This window comes from Acomys russatus, chromosome 11, assembly GCF_903995435.1.
Source record: "Acomys russatus chromosome 11, mAcoRus1.1, whole genome shotgun sequence".
Taxonomy (NCBI): Eukaryota; Metazoa; Chordata; class Mammalia; order Rodentia; family Muridae; genus Acomys; species Acomys russatus.
In genome coordinates, this window is record NC_067147.1 from 33553170 (window position 1) to 33579334 (window position 26165).

Sequence of the window (26165 nt, forward strand, 5' to 3'; positions counted from 1 at the left end):
GTGATTAAGAACTGAGGTGCTGCCGGGCGTGGTGGCGCACGCCTTTAATCTCAGCACTTGGGAGGCAGAGGCTGGTGGATCACTGTGAGTTCGAGGCCAGCCTGGTCTACAAAGCAAGTCTAGGATAGCCAAGGCTACACAGAGAAACCTTGTCTCATAAAACCAAACCAAAACAACAACAACAAAAAGAACTGAGGTGCTTATCTTTTTGTCCATGGTGCTAACTAGTAACTGCAACTGTGTCTACTGAGAACAAAACACCCTGTCATCTGAACTCAGATGCAAACAAGTATTCAATCATCCAGCTGCTTAACTTGTTCTAGGCCAACCAATAATCGGACAATTTCTGATGTGTCTTGTGGAAACGAACACACATGGCACACGCAAACTCTGTGCCATTGCTCCTGCAAAACGCTATATACTTCAAACAAACAAACAAACAAAAACTGCTTGGAAACAAGGCACGGTGGCATGCTTATACTCCCAGTACTAGGAAGGATGAAACAGTAAGATCACACTTTTGAGGCCAGCTAGACTACACAGTGTGACCTAGCCTCAAAAACATACATACATCATATATACATATCACACACACACACACACACACACACACACACACACACACACACACACACGAAACAAAAAAACATGGCTGGTAAAGCAATATATAGCAAGTGTATAGGAATGTGTAAATAGATGAAAACACTGAGTATATACAAGATGCCATGAAATCCTCAAGTATAACAGACTAATGCCTTATAGTTACGTTGTTGAGAAATACAGAAACAATTATGTGTATATAGACTACATACAGAAAAGGGGGACATTGGCATATACCCTAACAGTCACATTAGACTGTTGGCATATACCTAACAGACATTAGACTATGACTAATGTCAGAAAAGAATCAAGGCCTTGAGGCCTTCCAGCCAAGGCAATCGAGCACTTCACTAAAGTCACCATTGTGTGGTACTTTGTAAAATGTCAATCTGCGTGATGCTGCTAACTAGTCAGTAAATTCAGAAACAAATCAGGGGCAAAGATACCCTGTAAATATTTCGGTTCTTCCTACGGAGTACTTGAAATAGACGTGTTAACTCGCAAAAAGACAAAGTAACACTTTACGTATCTCTTATTGAAATTGTTCCCCAGCAGGACTATGGTACGAAAGTCAAGTCCATAAGAAAAGCCCACAAAAGCACTTTCTTTGAAGTCCTGCTAACAGAAGACTAAGTCAGGGGTGTGGCTCAGCTAGAAGACAGATCATCACTTGGGAGGGAATTTGGTTTGAAATCAGCAAACCTTCCATTTAAGCACAGGAGTGCTGCCTCTGCAGAACCCTTGCCCCAAACCTTAATCATCCCTTGGAGTGGATGCAGGTTTCCTGCCTGGAGTTCTCCAATTCTCTGATACAGCGTTGCAAACCCCAGACAGTCGAAGAGCTTGAGCAGCCAGTGTAGACAGTCTACTGTGTTTCAGAAAACTTTTTTTTTTTTTGGCCCAGAGCTTTCAATGAGGGGAGTGCCCCCTGGTGGAAATGCCTGAGAAATGTTCTTAGAAACCATATGATTAGTGTTAATTTTTAAAAATTACTTAGAGATCTGGGATAGCCTGGATGAGTATGAATGGTGTTAGAACCCAGATACTACAGTGCATGTCTTGGTCCTGTTCAGCTTGTTGTTGGAACGACTTATGAATTCAATATGTATGGGACCCCTCTCCCCACTTTATATAGGTAGATATAGTGCAGTCTTACCAGGTTAGGCTAAAGTCATTTGTATTCATTCCTCGTGACTGACTGGTAGATCATTACCCACAATCCATCATACTGCATAAATGTGAAGGCCATGCACCCTGTCATATCACAGAACCAACTGAGGAACCAAATTTAAGTTCAGCCATTCTGTGTCTGATAGGTGCTCAATAAATTCACTCAACTAAATTAGGTAAAATCATTAGTAATCTTGTTTCCAAAAGGAACTCAAAAACATTATGAAGGGAGTTCCCAACACATCATACATATTAATTTCACAGGAAATAAGAATCTGCCATTCATTGGGATTTCACATCTTACAAATAATTAGATGTGTGTTGTATATATGAAAATATAAAATATAAAATTATTCTGCATTACTTAGTGGTTAAGTGAGAGGCCTGTTGTTTTTTTCTCAAATTCAATTAAAGAGTACATTTACTTATAAATTCCTAAACCTCTCCTTTTCACATTCCAACAAGAGTTGTACAAGTTATTACAAGTAGAATTCATTAGTAATTGCAAAAGAAAGAAAACCTTCAATAAATATTATCAGTACTTCCAAAAGCTCATTATAAATTCTTTAAAACAGCAGATAAGCGAAAGAGACGGCCAATCTGAACAAAAAGCCTGTCTGGCCTCCAGTTTGTCTCCTCTTTGAACATAATCACTGATTAAAATAGATTTTTATCAGCTCTCTGGAACTTCAAAGCCCTCAGAAAGAAAGAAAAAAAATTAAAAAACGATTTGAGGAAACCTCTCCCCTAAAGAGAAAGATTAGAATATTCTTCGGGCTCCCTGCCTGTTTGGTGAGTTCCTGGTCACATGTCCAGGTAAAAGACTATTTTCACACTCCACCTGCTCATGGACTCATGCCAAGCAAGTTACAAGGAGACGCATTCATCCCCGTCCCCCGCTAGGCTCGTCAAGAGCTGCCACCCAGATAATGGCACCTTTTTACCTTTTATTCAATAGTGCTATGGATAGTGGACTTTTCTTAAATTACGCTGAAGAATTATAGGAACACAGGAGTGATTTCTGTTATACTTAAGCAGGTGAATTTCTCTCCACCACATAATTCACAGAACTCAAATTCAATAAAACATTGCATGATGGTCCATTACTGTTATCAGTTTTGAAATAATCCATCTTCGTTCTTTATTTTACTGGAAAAATAAAGTGTGCCAAAGACAAGAGGGAGGAGACTGAGGGGGGAAAGCCACTGAACAGCATCAGAGTTAAACTCTAAATTTTATTTAAGTCTGTAAAGACATACATTTTCTTTAAATGACAGTATTAGAGAGAGGTGAACTGAAAGGTGTAAGGGCTGAAGCACCGGCACTCACGTCTGGCCATAGGTTGCCATTAAAAAGACATCAAGTAGACATAACCGAATGAATGGCATATGCTAAGAGCTACTATCTTCAGCAGCAGTGAAATAACATATGCCCATCATTCAGAAAGGGAACACTCCTTAACACAAGCAATTATATAAATTTCACCATAAATTTTCAGAAATGGTAGACTTTTTTTCCCCCAACATCATATGTGACAGTCATGAGGGGATTATGGTCTAATTTGGAAAGCCCTATTGAGATAATGAGGAGAGGCTCAAGAGTTAAAACAGGAAACCCAGGACTTTAAAGTTACTCAGAGCTGTCAACGACTAAAATAATCCTAACCATGCTACTCACTACGCCGATGATCTACCATACTCGGCACAGGGTGCGGTGTCTTTCTCTACCCGTATCAAAACTTTGCCTTTTTTTATGCACATATTTTACGGTAATGTTTGAACCCGGGTTGGAACAGCACGCTGAAATGGGAGCACACCAACTCGAGATGTGCGATGTAACTGCAGAGCTCTTGTCGCTACATATGCATCAGCATGTGTATTTTCGTACCCCGCACTCACACCCTACTCTCACTCTGCACCTGCTTTTATTGAAATGCATACACTCTGCAATAAACACACTACATGCATTCATATGAATGTATAATCACTGAACTAAATGCAGCTGTGTGTAGGCGCGTGTACGTGGTGTTTAAGTATGACCACTGAGAAATACATACATGCTTGTGTGTGCAAAAGCTGGCTGTCGATGGACACTTAAACATCCACATAAAACATCATATTTAAGAAAAAAAAATCCAAACAAGGCCCAGCATGTCCTTCCACTAAGACACATCAATCACCAATACATAAAGGTTTAAAATTAAGTCAGTTTATCAATAAACCCAGCGCTCCAAATAATTCTGAGTGGTGATTTTTTTTTTTTTCTTCTAAATGGCCCCTTTAAAAAGTGGTATATGGTTGAGGCTATACCATGCTGTTAATACTCAGAAAAATGAACTCATTGCTCCTCGTGTGAACCATGGAGAACAACCTTTTTAAGGTACTAATTCATATAAAAAGAGAGAATTCACCACTTACTGTAATAAATCCTACAGATAGCCACAAATGTTCTGTGTAAGAACCAGAGACAGACAAATAGTCAGCACTTCGCAGCCACAGCTAAGAGCTAACTCTGCTGGCCCCACCCCCTCCACTCTTCACACACACAGCACACACCCTTTCTGCTTTAGTATACAACTATTTGCTCAATTTTTCAAGGGCTTATCAGTAAATCTATAATCTGTGTCTGTGTCAATGCTGTCTTTGTCTGAAGGCTTTTAATTGAATTCAACAAACATTATCCGACTTTTATGTAGAGTTCCAGTTTTGGGCCCAGTATTAAGCATTACTGGTAATTACTGTATTTACAAAATAAAGAATGTGACCACAAATCAGAATTTCTAGGGAGTGACTTTTGATGCGCTGATCTTTTAAAATTATCGCCCCCAACTGAATTAAAGGGTCATATTAAATTTACTAGCTAATAATGAAAACAGTTTTAAAGCTGTAAAAACATGGATCTTGGCTTTAAAAAAAAATACAAAGTTTTAACCTAAGACATAACCCAGTATAAAATCCGTCCTTTTAAAAACAGAACAATGACAAACAAAAAAGCAGAGAACCAAAAACAGCTGAAGAAATTGAGAACAAGGACTGGGAAGGCCGCACTGGGCCTCCAGCACCTCAATCTAGCTAGTCAGAGCCAGCCAAACACAGGCAACAGCTGGGGCTCTCCCAGGTACAGGAACTCTGCTGACAAGGAATTAATATTACATTATTTTTATACCAGAATTTTATTTTTATAATTGTGTAATAAACAAAATAGAATAAAGATAAAAATTAGTTGGGCAAAAGAAAAAAGAAAGAAAAGGAAAAAAGAAAAAAGAAACAGTAAAAAAAACTAAAAAAACAAAACATTGTCATCAATGTTAAATGTTCCTATTTTAGTGTGCCTTGGCTAAAAATAAACACCATATACTTTATATTAGCTTGTAAACACACACACACACACACACACATGAAACCTTTATAAACACTAAGATAAAAGATACTCCCCTGCAGAGAATATGTCTCACAAGAATTTGCCCAGGAGGAAAAAGGCGTAAACATTAGGGCCATCTGTAGGCCTCAATGGGAAATCTAAATTGAGTATTCAAAACTAATACCTACAGCCAACCCAGCACAAGGCCTGCTGGATAGATAGGCCTGAAATACCACCAAGCCACACCTATTCCTTCACTGCCCAGGGAGTGCTACAGTGCAGTAAGAGGATAAGAGATCTGTTTATAGCCGGGCGTGGTGGCATAGGCCTTTAAACCTAGCACTTGACAGAGGCAGGCGGATCACTGTGAGTTAGAGGCTAGCCTGGTTACAAAGTGAGTCCAAGATAACCAGGGCTACACAGGGAAACCCTGTCTCAGGAAACAAAGAAAAAAGAAAATTTAAAAATGATTTGTTTGTTTTGAGACAGGGTTTCTCTGTGTAGCCTTGGCTATCCTGGGACTCACTCTGTAGACCAGGCTGGCCTCCTATTCAAGAGATTCTCCTGCCTCTGCCTCCTGAGTGCTGGGATTAAAGGCGTGCGCCGCCACTACCTGGCGTGAAAAGAGATTTTTTTTTTTATGGCTCTGGACTTACATTTTTTTAAGTGTGCTTTCTCTGGTCTGAGATAAGCTTTGTCAAACCAACAAAAAACCTCTAGGACTCTGGAAAAGGGGGCACCACACAATGTGCACACAGTGTCATAAGAAACCATACTTTGTCCAATGTATATAACTCTACTACAAAGATGAGGGAAAACAAAAGGGTAAGTCACAGAGAAAGGCAAACTAAGAAACGCTTGTGGAGAATTACATGACGCAGGTCACCATCAAGCTATACAGCATCAAAAAAAAGAAAAAAGCTAGAGAATTTCAACAAAGCACATTATTTAAGTCTGATATGAACAGAAACGTGGAAAAAGACACTAGGCTAGACACGCCTTCACCGTCTATTACTAACAGCTTACTACCCTATGGAATGAGTATAGACAATGCCCGTAGTTTGGCCCTGAAAGGGAGAGCACAGCAAAGGGAAAGAAGTGACAGAATTTAGGCATCACAGCAACAGGCAACGTGATCCCGCGTTAAGGGAAGCTAACCCAGGGCAAAAGAACAAACAGCAGCACAGATGCGGCTCAGGCCAGAAGCAAGGGAAGGAGAAGAGAGCAAGAACAACCGAGCAAAACTGACCTGAGTTCTGTTAAAAGCCACGCGTGCAAACACTGCCTGGGAGATTCCTGCTCGCTTCAGTTCATCCCGCACCCACTGGTAGATTTCTGAAGAGACTTCCGTGTTCGTTGAAACCTGCTGCTCCAAAGGCTTATTCATAGACCTACTGACAGGGGGAGGGTGGTTCAAGTATTGTTGGTTTAAGGACTGCTGGGCTAAGAGTCTGTTGACTGCATACTGCTGGTTCAGCAACTGGGCCATCACCAGCTGCTGGTTGACCAGCTGAGGGCTGATGGGTGTTGACACAAGCCCAGGGTGCAGGTTCGGAAGAGGGGTCCGGACAGAGGGCTGGCTGCCGTGGGAGAGCTGTGCAGGGGATGGAGGCTGCTCAGCTGTGTTCCCTGGGACGGGCTGCTGGCCAAAATTGACATGGTTGGCGCCTTGCTGGGATAGCTCAGACAGAGTATCCATTTCAACTAAAGTAGGAAAAAAGGAAAATCAAGTTCAGACAGCAATACAGAAAAAAATAATATTCCGATCATTGCTAATGTAAGAAATATAAAGAAGATAGCAAGCAAAGGACACACTGCAGAGTAAGGATGCCACGATCCAGGACACAGCTGACTTAGGCTGTGGGTGTTTTCCTCTGCAGACAGTTCCACACATGCTGAGTGCAGACCAGCACTCCTGTTTTGAAGTGTGGCTTAGTTTTAAGGCAGTGGTTCTCAACCTGTGAGTTGTGACTTTTTTGGCAAACCTCTATACCCAAAAAATATTTACATTGTGATTCAGAATCGTAGCAGAATTACAATTAGGAAGTAGTAACAAAAATAATTTTATGGCTGGGGGTCACCACAGCATGAGGATCTATATTGAAGGGTCACAGCGTTAGGAAGGTTGAGCGCCACTGACTTAAGGCATAAAATCTACCGTATACACAGTTGTGTGTGTGTGTGTGTGTGTGTGTGTGTGTGTGTTTGCTTTGAAGTCAAACTATTTACTGGTTCTCAGTTATAAGTGCAAGAAGGCTTTATAAGCAATGGTTGTTTCTTTTAAGATGGCTTTGAAAATATTGTTAGCTAAATGGCAACTAGAAGCCATGAGCTAAACTAAAAGCAAATAAACTATGATTTAAAAAAAAACAACTAAAGACAAAAATTACAGACATTTCATGATTATATTAACTCTAGCAATCCAGGCAAAAGGAGGAAGCAGTGAGTATGATAAGGGGTATAATAAGACGGGCATACGAGCTGGCTGCCATGCTTGGCATCATGTGTGGCTTGTTTCATTTAAGTCCCATCACGGACACTAAGGACATCAGCAAACACTTCTGAGGATGAAGCGAAGGCATAGAGTAGAGCAAGCCAGCACACCCAAGTGTGGCCAAAGCTCCAGTGCTCTTAACAGAAGCTGTGGTTCCAAACAGATGCTAAGGAAGGAGCAGAGAATTGTCCTGGTACAGTGGTGGCGCTGTTACCATTCTGCGATTTATTCCCACGTACCCAGGATGAGTGCTTCTCCCCTGGCTAGAACACTCCTGTGGATTGGCTGAGAGTCAGCTCTAACTGTGTCAAATGCTTTGCTGTTACACAGAAGAGACTAGAGGGAGGCTAGAAAGCAGAGTGTAACACAAATAGGTAAGCCTTTTCTAAAGGGCCACATTTCCCATGTATAGGCTCTGTTTGGATTTTAAATCATCATCATTTCTCCTTTCATGAAATACGCAGATTTTATAATCAGAGGAACTGGTCATCTTGCTATACTCAATGATAATATGCAAAATGTAACTAAGAATGAGAAGAAACCTTAAGTTTCTACCAGTGATATCAGCCCAACTGGGCCATTCACATGGAACAGTAATTCAAGCAGTTATTCCAAAAACTGGTGCATTGCCTTCATTACAGCCCTAAGCTATAAAAGGCAAAGAATCTGTTTTGGTAGATGGATGGCTTTTCTTCAAATATTAAAAGCTAAAACATGCTCAAAATTCAGGTCTCTTGTCTCTAAGTCTTTAGGAAACATTATTATTGTTGTTACCATTAAATGAATGTAATGGTGATTAACAGAGATTTACAGTAGGGCATGAGGGGCTTTGTCTAAGAGGCACCTCACTCCTGTCTAATTTTAACAGGTATTGTTTGGAAGGTACAGTATGTGAAAGAGGGAGGTACATTAACCTTAACCACAGTGTTTGCTCCCGTGAGCACTAACAGATTCACAGCAGAGAAAATGCCAGACTCCATCCAAATGCTCAGCCACAGCATGTAACTGTGACCTGTCATTTTACACCTCAGCTCATCTTGATGCATGTCCTACGTAACAAATGTTGACCTAACACAGCATATTCAGAGAAGGCGCTAGGCTAGAACTGAAAGTTCAGAAATGACAGTGTTGGTTCTGTTCCAGATAGGAAAGCAAGTGCCTACCTACAGCGGGGTCTGAAGCCATAAAAACCACTCCATCTCAGTGGTAGAAAGCAAACTGTCTTTAGCAAGTCAGATGCACTTACGTATTGTTTAAAGGCTGGTGTGAAAGCAGGCCCCCCCCCCTCTCTTTTTCCCAAACAAAAGCAAAAACCCTTAAAGCATGATTATGTCTGTGAGAAATCACAGCTGATATTAGTTATTCAAGGCCTGGTTAGGCCTTCACTGAGATATTACAAAATGACAGCTCTCCTCCTCACGCCTCGGTTTCCTGCATGTCTGACAACCGAGTCAGCGCGGCTGATTTAAACACAAACATTTATTGAATTTAATTATCTCATTATACTCATACCCAGTCCCCCACCCCCAAAGAAACATTCTAAATTGATCTCTAATTGGGCAATCAAAAGATCTGGCTTTCGATGTGACTTTGATAAACCCCCAAATGACATGCAATGGTATGTCGCCGCTGCAAAAGGGGGTGGGCTTTTTTTTTTTTTTTTTTTTTTTTTTCCTTCTTCTTCTCCTTTTGCTTACCCATCATATCCTTTGTCTTCTTGAAATGTTTGTACCACCTTCCAAATTCTTGACATTTTGCTGCGGAGACATTTGCATAGTACGTGCTGTTCACAATGGAGGAGATCATGCTCTGTGTGGAGAGGGAGAACACGTGTAATACATCATGGCATGGGGGGGGGGTGCCCACAACTTCAGCTGTGGGAACTGCTTTCACTTTCTCTAAATCAACCGGGACCAGAGCTTCGGCGTCTTGGAACTCATTAAGTAGATCATCGAATGCTTATCTAAGTAGCAAGCAGGAGCTCACACAGTCTTTCTTTACCCAATCTCTATCCAGCCATCTATTGCTCACAAGTGTACACCGATCCCAGTTAATCCAGAACCAGGGTGCTCATGAGGTGAGGTTATGGCTGAAGTTTATACAAGGACGCTGGTTTGTGGCATGGTGACTGAATATGACAGGTTTGCTGTCCAAAGCATAGTTCAGGCACCACAGCCATGGACATTGCCTGGAGGCCTGCCTGAGATCCAGTCTGGAGCCCTTTCTTTGACCTCCGCTTCCTGGCTACACCACCCAGCCTAGGACAGAAGGCATGGTCAAGTAGGAGGAATCTTTTTTTTTTTTCCCATTTTCTTGTTCATATTATAGCGCTCAGCTGCTGGTACATTAACAGTGCTCAGAGGTCCCACTTGAGCCAACTATCAAGAGCCTGCCTCAGAAGATGAGCATCTTCAGACTTGATTGCTGGCTTTATCTAGTAAAGAAAGCTTGAGTTGTGAACTTCAAATGCCCAGAAAATGTTTAAATACATACATTTTTGTGTTAATTAAATTTTTAGAGTTCCATCTACCAAAAAAAGAAAGATAAAGAAAGGACTATTTGTCATTTTCTCCTTGTTTTAAAAACAAAACAAACAAACAAAACTTGAAGAGCTGGACATAGTGGTGCATGCCTTTAATTCCAGCACTTGGGAGAGAGAGGCAGGCGGATCTCGATTCCTAGACAAGCCTGATTTATATTGTGAGTTCCAGTCCAGGTCAGACTCACAGTGAGACCCTGACTCAAACAAATGGAAACACACTGAAATTAGCATTTAATACGTAAAAATGAAGACAATACTGTTAATGTATCTCACTAAGAGAAGGTTTAAAGTAAAAGATAGAAGAAAACTCAACCACATTTTCAACAAGCAAAAACATTTTTCCCAGATAATTTTGGTTAGAGTAATTGCCGTGACTTCATTCCTGGTTCACCCATAGTCTCTAGTAGCTAAATTAACTCCCTACTGAGCCTTGGGAATGAGACTGAAGCCCCAAGTCTCCTGGTCCTGTGAGTTGATACTTAAGAGCTTAAATTGCAGACTGGCTGCTCTACAGGGAAACAGCTTACAGAAGACTCCATTGTCAGGAGGCCATGAACAACCAGAAAAGCCAGTTTGGGGACAAGAATATTTTTATATCATTATCTTCTTCAAGCTACTTCAAATGTAAAGCTCTTTGGGTTATTATTAACTCTGACATCCATCATTGGTGTTAATTTTGCAGTGCACACACATTCCTGTAATGTGCAAGTTTCGGGGATCCTCTATAGAACTAGGTAAGCTGGGGTGCATTATTTATGTAAAACACAGCTATCTCTCCAATGAGGCCCTGTGATAGCTTTTTTTCTCTGCACACTTTCTGCTTTACCGTCATTTTTACATTTTATTTCCCTAATAAGACATTCTTAATGCACTCGTGAAGCTCTGCCATTAATCCAATAGCTTGCAATTTCACTAAGAGCCTCGCCCCCCGCACCCCCCCCCCCCGGTCCACAGTGCAAAAGACACTTAGCGGGTTGCCAAAAGCAGAGCTAGAGGCCTACCTGGTCCAGCAATCCACCAACTTCCCTCTCACTTACTCTACTGTACTAACAGATCAACACTATTAGATTACAGTGCAACTGCTGAGATCACTGCTAGACAATGACAATCTGCGGATGGAGGACAGCCGATGTTCCTACACTTTGGCCCAATTAAAAAAAAAAAAAAAAAAAAACCACACTTTACCGAGACATTCTGACACTCTCGTATGTTACTCTGACACGGCATAGAAGTTCACACATGTAGAGACATCCAAACTTGCAAGCTTTTGCAGAGGTTGTCGGTGACTAGCCAGTCTGCTTTGTTTCCCATGGTTCTACGCATCACACTTATTGATTCACTGGCCGGCATGAAGAACACAAAGATGGGAAAGACACAGCCTCTGCCCGAGAAGCTTGTCACCTATTAGGAAGCAGGTGATGCACTATGTCCTTTCAATATAATGTGACTCTTTGCACAAATGGTGGGAGAGGAAAGGGGAGATTGCATAATGTGAGTGAAAATGTTCTGAAACACTTTAATAAAATTAAAGCTCACGTGTAAAAGTGATATGCAGCTCACTATTATCCATACATAGAAAGTAACGTCCATACATGCCCTGTTATCAACGCTTCGCCCGTTCCTGCTTAACCCTAAATTTGTAGGCTGTGCTGTAAAGCGGTTTCACTATGTTAGATTACCTGAACGCCTCCTTTACTTCCCTACTTCCTCTTTGGACTTATAGTGTATGATAACACAGATAGGTCAAAGGTGCTTTCAGTAGGACCACTGAGGAGATGGGGGAGCAGGAGAGGGTGCCTGCTAAGCCAAATTACCTGAGTTCAATGCTCAGGAATTACATAATAGAGACCTGACCTCCTCATACACACTCTAGCACACGAACATGTTCATACACAAAGGTACTCACACACACACAGAGGGGGGAGAGGGAGGGAGGAAAGGAGAGGGGGTGGGGGGGGAGAGAGAAACAGCTGTAAATAACAGGAGAATGGAAAATTTAATTTTCAAAATGATGTCTTCTCGTGTATGTGTAGGTGTGTCTCTTACTTAGTTTCAGAGACAGTCTCTTCCTAAAAATAGAGCTCATGGGTTGAGCTGACTAGCTGGCCAGTTAGCCACGGGGACCCTCCTGCTCCAGCTCGTAGGTACTGGAATTCCAAGCAGCTGCATGAAGCTCCCTGTGTTAAGTGCTGGGGATCCATTTGACGTCTTCGTGCATGTGCAACGAGCATAGTACCAACTGAGGCCTCTCCCTATCTCTACAGAAATTTCCTTAGGAAAATCAAAGGATGCACTAATTCAGTGTAGTACTTAGGTCAAGGCAAACAGCAAAGAAACACCTTGCCATCTGTTTCAACATCTCAGCTCAATGAAGCAGGGACGATCTCACAGCAGATATCAGGAAAAGACACCCAACTCCTCAGACCTGGATGTAGGCCCAAAGCTCTTGCAGCTCTGACTAGGAGCTGTCCATCCTTCAGGCTCTACTGTGGCCTGAGTCCTGCCACGCCATCACACCTTCCCACCTTCCAGCAGGCTGCAGCTAACACTGCGCACACTGAACATTTCTTCTAGACTTAACCCCAGATGGCCTGGGTACTCACCACAAGGTTGACCACACCTAGTGATGGCAGAGGGCCACCAAAAGGAAGCACTCCTTTGGGTCACTGGGACACTCTCCTCCCCTTTACCTTCAAGGTCAAAGGCAATAGCATTACTGTGAGGTGAGCCTGTAAATCCCAACTTCTTAGCTACAAAAGCCTTTGTTCATTAATTTGCAAGAAATCCCTCTCCAGGTTTTTCTTTTCTTCTTCTTCCTCCTCCTCCTCCTCTCCTTTTTTAGACAGGGTCTCTCTGTGTAGCCTTGGCTGTCCTGGAATCCCTTTGTAGACCAGGCTGGCCTTGAACTCACAGAGATCCGCCTGCCTCTGCCTCCTGAGTGCTGGGACTAAAGGTGTGTGCCACCACGCCAAGTCAACTCTACAGATTTCTCCAAAGAGGCTGATGGTGTTTCCTGCTCTGCTTCCTTGGTGTCTACAGATATGGGCACTTTCAAAGACACAACCTGTGTGGTCAGTCTGTGGTCAGTAGGGTAAAAACATTAACAATGTGGGAGTCAATTCATCCAACTGACAAAATCCCCACTATATAAATTCTCAGTTCAAATGCTGCCACAGGGCACACTAACCGAAACTAGCCTCAGATCCCAGTGTTGGGAGATACAATTTAAAAGTTGGCAGAAACTGGCCGTGGATCTCCTAACCCTGGTGTGACACAATATTCTCATCCTAGTAGCCAAGTTGTAAGCTTTTCTAAGATCCATAAAGCACACGTCTGCTCCCCATGAGGAGCTTGGCTCTTCCTGAGTCTGCTAAAGTTCCGATCTGTAAGAGTGCCATCTTCCCAGAAACCCCAGCCCTCTAGAAGGGTACCATCTGCCACAGGCTGAGCCTCCTTTTCAGCCAAATACATTATTTATAACCTTTCTAATTGTGAAAAGGTAAGGGTGGAAATTTTCTAAAGCCTGACTTACATATTGTTGGAACATTCTGAACCTTTGCTCGAAAAGCTGCAGGTCTCTCAATGTGAAAAACGGAAAAACGCAAGAAGCTGGTTGAGGTTACATAATTTTTCCAAATGTTATCTTCTTCCAAGCCCCGGCTAGGAAGCCACATGCGCTGCAGTGTCTATGTATAATGCACTAAGAAATGAAGGAAGGTGGCTTTCGTGTGCAGCTTGGTCATCTCAGTGGCCAACCAGACTGGTCTGGGAGAAGTACGGCCTTCTCAAGAACAAGATTGCCAACTGGGAAGGGACAGTGATATGATTACCCTTCAAATTGCTTTGTTGTACCTTTAACAACCCCCCTCAAAAAAAAAAAACACCCCAAAACAATGCTAATCAGGTTATTCAATCATTTAAACCAAAACTGTTCATGCTTTTCTGCCAAATCAACCAACCACAGCAAAATCTGTTATCTCTGATTGCTCAGCTTCCAGTCAAAAAAAAAAAAAAAAAAAAAAAAACAGTTAACCCCCACTATTCCAAAAGTTTCCCAAAATACCCAGAAGCAGGCAAGCTGGGGAGGAGGAGGCCAAGCCCTTTTTAAAGGGGTAAGCCCTGCTGCTCAGCATTTGCATAAGACAATCTATTCCTAGATGCCCATCAGCAGGTCCCTGGTGTTTCTGAGCTCCCCATGTTGGCCTTCGGCTCCCTACAGTGGCTGTTTAAACAGGACTGCAATGTCAGGATCATAACTTGCTTGGAACTTAGGTCTTGGGCTAACTGAGGTGGGAGGAGAAAGAGGTGGATTCTACAAAATGGTGGCTCAGCCATGCTGGAAGCTTGCAGGCTCCTTCAGCAGTGAGGGCAAGGGCTACCACACCTTATTTACACAATTATCTAAATACGATTAAACAGCTGATGGACAAATATTAAACTGGAAAATGTATAGTCATTTCAGCTTAATGTAATCCTCTTTCTGTAAACACCCAAGATGATTTTTTTTCCAACCAGAACAGTCCTGACATCTCATAAGCCTAAGGGTGAATAGCAAGAGATTGTTTTTGATAGTTATAAATATTCAAAAGACATGCAGACCATCTGCTTTCATAATACAGGTAAAGCAAGACTGAAATGGTGGCTGCTGTATAAAAATGATTCTTTTAACAAAGTCTTCCTCTCCTCGAAACTATAAAGACAGATGTCAAAAACTGTTTACACAGAGCAATCAGGAGCGTGTAAAATGTAATATTCCTTTTACACACAGTGCTTGCTAAAGAGGTTTTTTTTTTCTTTTTCTTCCCATCTGTGTGTTGCAACACATTTCTACAAGTTAAAAACATTTTTTTTTTTCAAACAGAGATCTCATGAATACCCAAAAACATGCGATCTGGTTTCTGAATGCTAATTAATTTCAGCTAAGGAATCAGAGTATCTTCTTCCTGTAGGAAGGAATCTATGTTTTGAATTGGAAAACTCCGGAGAGACAAGAAGGGGACTAATGACACACAGGTTCGGTCAATCTCATGGCTTTACCTCACTAGAGTGTATTTGTTCTGCCCATGCTTGAAATGAGAACATGTCATAGCCAAGGTCTTTGTCAGAAAGTTGAAAATAACTGCTTTCTGACAGAAATACCTGCACATGGAAAATATAAAAAAATAAAACCAAAAACTGACTTTTAAGTCTTGTCTAGGCTGAATGCTGTGGGAAACTCAAGAGTTATTTCCAGTGCTGGAATATTAATCTTGACATCCCCCTCTTATTTATTGTATTGGTGTCAAGAAGGCATTAAACACATGTTTGTAATTTTCAGTAAAATGAACATTTTCCTAAACAATCTATTGAACTACCAGCTCCTTGGTATTTTCTGTTTTCTTTCTTTCTTTCTTTCTTTTTTGGGGGGGGGGGGAAGCACAATTCCCCAGGTCTGTGTGTCCTTCCTCCTTAGGTAAGACTTGACTACATATGGCTGAATCTCCTTACAGTTCTTTATATATCGGTGGAAAAGTTGAAAGTCAAACTTGAACTTTCCATCAAACACAGCTGAATCAACCATATGCAAACACTATTGTGATAGATTCTTTGTTAATGGGGTCTTGTTGGAATCCCAAAGAACATAAAATACCATATACAGGATCTTTCTTTTAAAAAGGCACATCCTATGAGATGAGCAGGTAGTCCCTATCTGGTATTTGGGGATGGGAAGGAGGGAAATGCGCTTTTCTTTATGAAAGCAAGTGGCAGGACCACTAAGTGTCATAGTCTCTAATGTCCTTGTTAGCTGATGTCCTCCAAATTTTTCCCTCTGGGGTTTCTATTCCATTCTAAGTTATTCTCTTGGGAGTTACAACCAGAGCACCTTTGAAATCACAATTTGTTAAGAAAAGACAGATCACTTGAAAATGTCATTTAAACTTAAGTTGTCAAAGTTAGGGAGGGATCCTGCCATTCTTGATCAATCCTGGTGCCTGAAAATGGCATTTTCATTCAAAGTAGTCAGGACACACCACTCAAAATCAAAACTCATTATAAAGGTCTCAAGGAAGACCAAACAAAGTAAAAGAAAACACACCCATCTCTGCTCTCATTCCCCCCCCAATATATTTTCAAAAGTGAAAACATCATTATTTTGCAAAGCACAGATATCTTTGTAATAAATATCCAATAAAACAAGTTGTAGCTTTTAAAGAAAATGCTGGTATAGTTTCTGTTTCTCCCATATAATTAAAGCAATTTTACAAAAACCCCAGATGATATCATTTGACCAAACTCTCCAGCCTGCCCTTTTTTCTATAATCAAGCCACTTAAATATGCAAAGAGCATAAACTGTAAAGCATTTGCATAAAGGTCTATCATTGGTATTATTAGAAAGAGTATACAATGTTTCAAAGCAAGTATACACTACAGAGAAATCTGAATCCTCACTGTCTCTTCCAACAGTGTTCAGTCTGTGAGGGGACAAAGACACCATGGGAGAATCAGTTGTGCTATAAACACTTCACCCCTCAAACACACCCTGTACACATGTCTCCTGTGTTTGCAGAAAGCTTGGAGTCTCTTAGCATCTTGCTTGTGACATAACTATTCAAAATATAAATGTTATTGGGTTAAACATCACAGTAATCTAAGTAGACTTCACAGGAGCATTTTCTTTAGATATGCCAAGTTTGGGTAAATCTGGCTAGACACATCTGAAACTCCACAGTCATTTACACACTGGGGAGCTGCTGGCTGACTCCTTAACTGGTGGCCTGATGTGGAGGGATGAATGATTCACCTTTACAGAAGAAACACTGTCTAGTACCTGAACTTAGAAGAGAGAAAATATCAGACTGGCGATGAATTCCTCAGGTCTTATACAGAGCTTTCAAGCTTTCAAACTGCTTTAAGATGCAAAGTCAAAGGAGGAACTCTACTACTTCGAAAGATTCTCCTTTCAAAACATAAATGCTTGTGCTAGACTCTGAAACTATCCACAAGAATGTCACCTCTTTTTGAATTCTTTTTTCATACGAACTCTGTTAGATCTGAAACCATATTGCCTAAATATTGTGTGTGTAGGGCGTGGGGGGGGGGCGGGGATGCCCATCATACACCAAATGTGAGTGTGAGAGCACAGTACCTCAGCTAACCTTTAGGAACCCCCCTCTACTCGTTCCCCGACAAGGCAGGTTAGAACTTTCGGTCTGTACAAGCTCTCAGAACTCTACTTCAGGGGGCTGCAACACCATAATCAAGTGACTACTACCTCACAGGAAACTAGGAGAGGAAGCTTGCCCTTGACTTCAGGGTTCTTGCTTACCACTTTCAGACAAGACTCCCCATGTCTACTACATAAAGGTAAATCGATGTCATCTCTGCATTAAACACAAAGACCTGGCTTCAACCCTATCGATGCTAGAACAATCTTTCTGTGTAGGAAAAATGCCTCTGCCCATGACCTCTACAGTGAAATGACACTATTGGGATGGATTGCACGGCACAAAATAAAGAGCTTCATCCGTGCTGGAGGGATGGGTGCTCACACAGATGGGTGGACACACACGTCCCTGAGGCTCTTCACAGAATGGCTGAACAGTTATCTATATGTGCAGTCCTCTCTAATTGCAGGTGACTCTGGACCTTTACACAGCCGAATTTAGATCATATGTTTAGAGCCGTAAATGAAGTCCGCCGTGCCAGGCACTGGCTTTAGAGCATCGATGGAAGAGTCATGAGCCAACATTGGGTGAGGCCTCCAAGTTGGCAGCCTCAGCACCTGTCTGTAGATCACTGGGCTGTTACTGAAACCTAGCCCACCCCCCTGAATCCTTCCCTTAAATCTGAGAAGAAAATGGACAAACAGAAGTAACAGCTTAAAAAAGAAAAGTATGAGTCTTGAATATGACACAATTGAAACTACTCTGAAAAGGCTAAATGTGTGTGCAATAATGCTAGGAATATATCAAGAAATGTGTGTGTGTGCTAATGCTAGCAATACATCAACAAATGTGTGTGCAATCATGCTAGAAATATAACCAACAAATATATGTGCAATAATGCTAGAAATACAACAAATGTGTGTGCAATAATGCTAGAAATATAACCAACAAATATATGTGCAATAATGCTAGAAATACAACAAATGTGTGTGCAATAATGCTAGAAATATAACCAACAAATATATGTGCAATAATGCTAGAAATACAACAAATGTGTGTGCAATAATGCTAGAAATATAACCAACAAATATATGTGCAATAATGCTAGAAATACATCAAAAAAGGTGTGTGTGCTAATGCTAGAAATACATCAACAAATGTTTATGCAATAATGCTAAAAATACATAAAAAAATGTGTGTGCTAATCCTAGAAATACGTCAAAAATGTGTGTGTACTAATGCTAGAAATACATCAACAAATGTGTGTGCAATAATGCTAGAAATACAACAAATGTGTGTGCAATAATGCTAGAAATATAACCAACAAATATATGTGCAATAATGCTAGAAATACATCAAAAAAGGTGTGTGTGCTAATGCTAGAAATACATCAACAAATGTGTGTGCAGTAATGCTAGAAATACATAAGAAAAGCGTGTGTACTAATGTTAGAAATACATCAACAAATGTGTGTGCAGTAATGCTAGAAATACATAAGAAAAGCGTGTGTACTAATGTTAGAAATACATCAACAAATGTGTGTGCAATAATCCTAGAAATACATAAAAAAATGTGTGTTAATACTAGAAATACATCAACAAATGTCTGTGCAATAATGCTAGAAATATGTCAAAAATGTGTGTGCAATAATTCTAGAAATACTACTTCAACAAATGTGTGTGTGATAATTCGTGCTTAACAGTGATATAGGATTAACTCATTTTTAGCATTTTTCATACCTCTGGGCCATTGTATTCCCAAGACTATTGTTCTGTTTAAAAACTGGTAAATTCTGCAATCTATCAAGAACATTATAAATACATAAAAACACGGGATAGGCTGGAATCTCAATAAGTTTTTCTAAGCGAAGTGTGGAAGTCATTTGCTCCTGGGTTGGGTAAACTTCACATGCATAGCTACATCCAATCACGAAATGGCTTGCAAAGTCGGACACTGCAGAGGAGAGTGTCTACAAAGCCCTACGACCTAGCAACAAAGCTGCCAGCACCACCACGAAATAAATATGGTGCCATCATATGATATTGTTTCGGCTTAGCAAAAATTCCTGAATCCATGCTATGTCCAGGATCCATGCTTGTTGAAATGAGTAAAATTTAATCCTAGGGCTTGTGTGAGGTCCAGTAGGTAAAGGCACTTGCTGACAACCTGAGTATGACCCCGGAACCTGTGTAGTGGCAAATGAAAGCCAACTCCAGAAAGGCGTCTTCTGACCTCCACACAAGTGTCATGATATGACCCCCTCCTCCTCGAACAGGGGGAAAAAAAGTGTTTTACAATGTGGGGGAAAAAAAACAACAACTTAGTTCTGTTAACACAGTCAATTACAGTGCAGTCTTCCTACTTCACAGGTCTTTCCAGAACAGCATAGTGTTGGGTGCATGAAGGGCAGGAAAAGCTGGGGTGCTGAAGAAGGGGGTGAAATTAGCTAAGGAGTTAACATCCTCTTTGGCATTGTGTTGTCTAAAGTATCAAATCCGCTTCATTTGCAAATAGACATAAATTGATAACAGGTTTATATATTGAAACACAGGTTTCTATCTCCCCTCACTTTCATTAAAAGTGTCATATTTATAATGATTTAAAGGTGATACTAAAAGTATCTATTAAAGTTGTGTATATATATGTGTATATGTGTGTGTGTGTGTGTATAATACACACCTTTGCTTTTCACATAAGTTTTAGAAAGAAAGAAGCCTGAATCAAAATAAATCTAACAATAAACTCTTCTCTCTCTCTCTCTCTCTCTCTCTCTCTCTCTCTCTCTCTCTCTCTCCTTTTTGTTTTCTTTTCCAAGACAGGGTTTCTTTGTGTATCCCTGGATGTCTTAGAACTAACTCTGTAGTCAGGCTGGCCTCAAACTCAAAGATTGGTCTGCCCCTGCCTCCAGAGTGCTGAGATGGTATGCACCACCACCCAGCCACAAGCTTTTCTTACCCCATGTAGCACACAGAAATGTGATTTCAAGCCACTTGTACGATTTGGACATACAACCCAAGTTATTTATTGTCCACTTTTGAACTGAGAGTTAATTGTCCTCAGTGGTTTGGGGGGGTGTTAGCTCATTCTCACAGCAACAGCACTGCCCTCTCCCTCCTTTACGGATGAGGAAATCCCATCATGGAAAGCCAGTTGTTGATATTTCTGATGTCATGATGCCTGAGCTAACTTACTCAAGTGTTGGGGGAAGGCAGGGACACAGAAACACATATGTAAAGAGACAGCAAAAAGTAGCTGAGGGAAGAATTATTCTTTAAAAAGGAAAAAATCAGCACATTAAAAAACAAAAAGCAAATGAAATCAAGCTGTCAGTAACAGGGGCATCAACACACAGGCAGGTACTATTGGGATCTGTCACAAAGCCCTTAGCTGTTTCAGTCCAGCCCCACAGTTTTGATATATTTAGACAAACACCAGATAATGGTGCAAGTGTGGGACAGTCAGTGGTACCTTATAGCAAAAGACTATGTCTTATTTTCACAGATAAAAATGAGATAAGTGGCAATTAAGGCTGTAATTATTTTTTTCTTTTCTCCTTTTATTATTTAATTAATTTATTCAGATTACAACTCAATTGTTATCCCATCACTTGTATCCTCCCATTCCTCCCTCCCTCCCGCTTTCACCCTATTCCCCTCCCTTAGGTCTAAGACCAAGGGGGACTTCCTCCCCCACTATATGGTCATAGCTCAGCCATTAAAGGCTAGGCTCACAATCCAAAATACAGGCTGTAATTATTTAATGTCTAAGGTATCATTTGGTTTGCATCTTTAACCCCTGAGAATAAACTAATAAATTAGATTAGCATTTCTATAAGAAATTATTACAATATGAACTGTTTTCTAATGAAAAAGATGATTAAAGAGAACAAAGTTTTAGAGTAAGAATGAAAGCGAGAAAGACAGCTAAGAGCAGTGGGCTACCTCCTGTATGAGGAAGCATTCTGCAGCCTTGTGAACCAGAAGTGTCCCTGATGGCGCTCCAGCACCCCAAAATAACCCCATGTATTAGACCACAGTCCTCTTATATTTTTGTAGTGCCCTTCAGGCATGTATCCCAGGGTATTTTACAATCATTATGAGTTAGAATTAAAATCAAAGCACATACAATTCCTAATAGGACAGTTTTAAAAATGCAAAACAGAACAAATAACTTTTAAGCCTAGATTTGAAAGTCCCAACAGCCAGCGCCTTCCCCACCTCCTTGGCAATGAGCTGTGGGGCAGGCTGCTGCTCTCTCCTGCTAAGTTCCGTAGTTCCCAAAGAAAGAGGGGAAAATTGGATGTATGCGTGTCTGTTGGATCATTCTGAACTGGAGGGAGGGGGTTGTTTATGAGTTTCTTAGGGGTCCAAATCTGCTGCTGAACTAAAGTGAACTAAACAAGCAAATCCGGATAAATCAGAACTTGAAATTTCAGTACTGAGAAAGAAAACACTCAAAAGCAGCCCAAAACTATTTCTATTTAACAAGAAAATTAGTTTGGTGAGCATGACGGGGTTGTCAGCTCCCCTCCCCCTTTTTTAAAAAAGACAATTAGTTCAATAGACCTTCTCTCAGACTGGGCCTTCTCCTATGCTTTGGAAGTATCGTGAGCTCACACATCAGAAAGAAAAGGGCCATGCCCTCCTGATGGTTATTTTCCTTGTGTTAGTGATCCTAAGGTCAAAGGCAACCTAGCCTGATCTGAAACAAGGTGTCAGTAAAAATAATTCATTACGTGAAAATGAAGTACTTACACATTATTAAACACTTGAAACTGGCATAGCTTGAGCTCTATTGTGAAGATAGAGCCTAGAAAGTATTTGAGATCGATTCATTCGTGTTAGACAGTTGCTTTGTTAAGGTTAGTTTTTAGGATTAATAGATATGAAGGTTAGAAAAAGCTAACCAAGCTACTCTAAAAAACCCTACACATCTAAATCAGCTAAGAATAGGTCTGATATGGCTCTTAAGAAAAGAAAACTTGTAATTTGGAGGACATTTTCTTGCAGTTTACATAGACTGTAATATTGCTAAGTGGAAAAGGTAAATGATGTCCTGACTGGTTTAAGAGGTTAAATTATGCAAGTCATGCCAATTCACACAACTCCCCAGGTAGGGCTGACCTGCCAGTTACATAGTGCAGCCCACCACTGACAACGGTGGTTACCAACTAACAGCCAAACAACACCTATTTCATTTACGGAGCACTTCAGCACCTGACAAAGCAAATACTAATAGAAATATTAATAAGCAGAGTTCAAGGCCAGCTTGGTCTCAGCCAGCTCCAAAACAGCCAGGACTACAGAGGGATCTCCAAAAACTATTATATATTTTTATACACACACACACACACACACACACACACACACACACACACACACACACACACACACACATGGCAAGGTTCATGATTAGTAGGATTGAGGAAAAGCTTTGTAATTGTAAAAAGAGTATTGGCGGGGGGATCCTCCAGGACATTCCCTCAGAGGTACACTCCCGTCAAAGGTGCCTGGTGTCCAGCCGCAGATTTATAGCTCTGCACTAGGAAGGGACAAAGACATCAAGATAAAAAAGCTGCTCTTCAGGGTAAGTGCAAATGATGTCCTTGTATATCAGGGTAGACCCAGCCAAGCTAATGATAAAAGGCTTGCACTTTGAAATTAATCTGAGGAGTTTAACTGCCCACTAGACCCACTAAGACTAAATCTCAACTCCAGGCTTCAAATCAAAAGGCCATCTTGAGCTCAATTAAGGCTACCGACCCTGCAGATGTGAAAAGCTGAAGGGAAATGGCCAGAGATGAGTGACTCTGGACCCTCTCAAATATAGTCTCATCCAGCAGATGCTCCCACCCTCTGCCTCCACCTTTATGATCTAAACCACTCCCCAGGCTCTAAACCAGGGGCCTGAGACAGCAGTCCTTTTTTTTAAAAATATATTTTATTAATTTAGTCATATTACATCTCAATTGTTATTCCATCCCTTGTATCCTCCCATTCCTCCCTCACTCTCATTTCCCCTTACTCCCCTCCCCTTGTATATGTTCATAGGGTATCAAGCCTCTTCTTGGTAGCCTGCTTTTAAAAGAAGTCAACACACAAACAAAACCCGTGGCACAAAACACATGTGAGAGGCAATTCTCGCGAGTTAGAATAAACACAGCAAACACCTACACGTTTGTCAGAACTCCAAGAAAGGAAGTGTGTCCTGAACACCTGGAAACACCTTTGTCTGTGTGTGTGTGACTGAAAAAGACCCAAGGTTTAGCCCCTGGGCTCTGAGTAGGAAATTACTATGCAGCTTATTGTTGCCATGGGCACCCATCCAAACAGTGTGTGCCTGAGGTTCCTCATCTGAACATGGGGCTAGAGCTCTCTGCCACTAAGAGTGAGAGAAACACTCTGTACATCAAAAGCACCGCAGGAGTCAACTACACACTGCTAGTTCAGCTACCAAGGAGGATGCCTGACCCACTGGCAGCCTGTCAACATGTTTGAAAAGTTTAATATATATTTTGGAATGAACAAGTGTATTAATATGTGAATACATTTCATAGTCTTATGTGAAATGTGATATATGAATACTGATGATATTCTCAGGAAAGATCACTACTATTAATATTTTAAGCGTTTTTTTTTTTAAACATGTCATTTCAGTCCACATAACTACGAAAAACAAAGTACATTTTTTAAAAGTACTTCTGTATTCATACACTAGATTTTAACACTAGGTTACACTGCTGACAGAAAACCAAGTGAACACTGACTTTCTCAAATGCCTGTGGAGATGACTTTCAAGGCTCAAGGAAGGAGTGTGTTTACTGGCTAAGTGTCAGAAGAAGCCAGTAGTTTACTATGTGTTTTGTAAGCAACTGATAATAATACTTTTAAAATTAAAAAACAAAAATTTAAATGCAAAATTCCTTGACAAATGCTGTCAGGAAAAGGAGAGCTGAAAAATCACGTCCTCGGTGTGGTTTTCTTCTTTGTGTGTGTGTGTGTGTATGTGTGTGTGTGCGTGCGCGCCCGTGTCTTTATGAATTGAAAATCAAAATGACAGTCCTCATTCACTTTATGTAGGACTTGGCTTGGAGCTATCTCTCCTCCAAGTTAAAAAAAAAAAAAAAAAAAAAAAAAAAGAGAAGAAAGAAAGAAAGAAAGAAACAGAAAACCTTCCCAATTTGTTTAAAACCATGGAAACTGCGGGTGTGTGCATGCACTTGCACACCAGCAAGTGTGATGGAGGGTGGAGGAGGGGAAGTTAAGAAACATTCACAAAACAGATTGAAGAAAAGCCCCTCAGGAATACCTGACTTCAACATTTCTAGAAAGAAACATTAATTAGGCAGAAATAACAATTGACCTTTACTTACGGTACCTTTAACAAAATATCTGTCTTTGTAGCAATGTATCTATTTATCTAATGTTTGATTGAATTTAGTATCTAAAGCTCTAGGGAAAACGGGCATCAAATCTAATGTTTTATTGTAAATCAAAATATTTACTTTTATAACTCCCAATTTACATCCTAAATCCGTAACCCTCAAAAGTTTCATGACAACAGGCTTTTTTGTTCTGGAATCCGACTGTTTTCCTCCATGTAGTTGCCATTCAGAATGTAACAACCGACCTATCTAACCACAACCACTGAGAGACGCAAAGGCGACAACAAAGCATCCAATCTCAGATCTATAATGAGCTAAGCATTTTTAACATCCTAGAACATTTTACAAAAATAAACAAGCACGTGATACAGAGAACTTAATAAACACATGTCACTCTGCTTGGGCAGATTTATGGTAGGAAAGTACGAACAGAAATAAAAGCATGAGCTGTAAATCAAGCCACATACCCACTTATGGAATCTCTCTGCAGCTGGAGAAACCCTTAGAAATATTATCAGAGTAAACACTGTTACATCAAAACCTAAGCCGCATTCATTGTAAAAATCAACATCTATTTTTAAATGCAGCATGGGGCAAGAGCACAGGGAGAGGAGCAAATCAGGACTGGGATCAGTCATTAGCCAGCACCTTAACTAATCTATAGGGACCCATGCTCCCACACTGTCAAAGGAGGAGCCAAGGGAAAAATCATCCCTTCTAACTCCAAGAATCCAGGTTCAACTGGTCATTTGCTTAGCACGGAAAGGTCAATCCTACTAGTGCTGGGGACGGGGCTTGGTGAGCACCCCAGGCAAGTTCCCGGGAAGGCGCAATCCTGTCCCCTCATACTCCCTACTAGCAATAGATTTAGGGTCCAGTAACTCTTGTCACTGGAATGTTTTGCCATATTAAACAAAACTTCTAAGGTCTCTACAGTAAGATAAACCTGTTAAGTACTGTGTTAAATGTTCTCATGTCAATGAATTGAAAACTGCATGGGAAAAGTAGACTTAAGGCACGTGTGCGGATCAAGCTGCATTTTGTACACAAACAGTATTTATTTGGTAGGCATTTTTCAACATAGTATTTCTACCACCAAATCTCAAATACAAGAGAAAGAGGAGTTCTGTCAAACTCAGTGTGCATTGTGGGTGTAGGTCTTAGGAAGCCTTTTATCATTCATCCTTCCTAACTTTACCACAAAACCAAATGAGAAGCAGCTAATAACGAAAACACCCGTGGACTCCTTCCAGAGGAACACATGATGACGCTGCAGAATATAAAATAACTTCATCCGGAGTTCAGTCATTTTCAAAATACTAATTTCAAGTATCTGTTGCTTCTGCTAACATATGCATGATTATTTCCAAAGATATTTGTGGAAAAAGAGAGACTGCCATTGTAGCTTGGGGTGCAATGTCAGCCTAGCTCAGTCACTTAGGTATGGCAATGGGTCCTCCAGCCATGCA

General features: G+C 40.8%; 1 protein-coding gene across 8 annotated transcripts in view; it reads right to left on the bottom strand.

The window, feature by feature from the left end:
- Positions 1–26165, bottom strand: part of Satb1 (SATB homeobox 1) — a 95130-nt gene that overhangs the window by 37118 nt on the left and 31847 nt on the right. For all 8 annotated transcript variants that reach the window (XM_051153051.1, XM_051153052.1, XM_051153050.1 and 5 more), the window contains exons 6-7: positions 9322–9433; positions 6380–6834 (exon numbers count right to left, since the gene is read on the bottom strand). In XM_051153051.1, coding sequence (XP_051009008.1) covers positions 6380–6834; positions 9322–9433 — 567 coding nt within the window. The remainder of the gene's footprint in view (positions 1–6379; positions 6835–9321; positions 9434–26165) is intronic.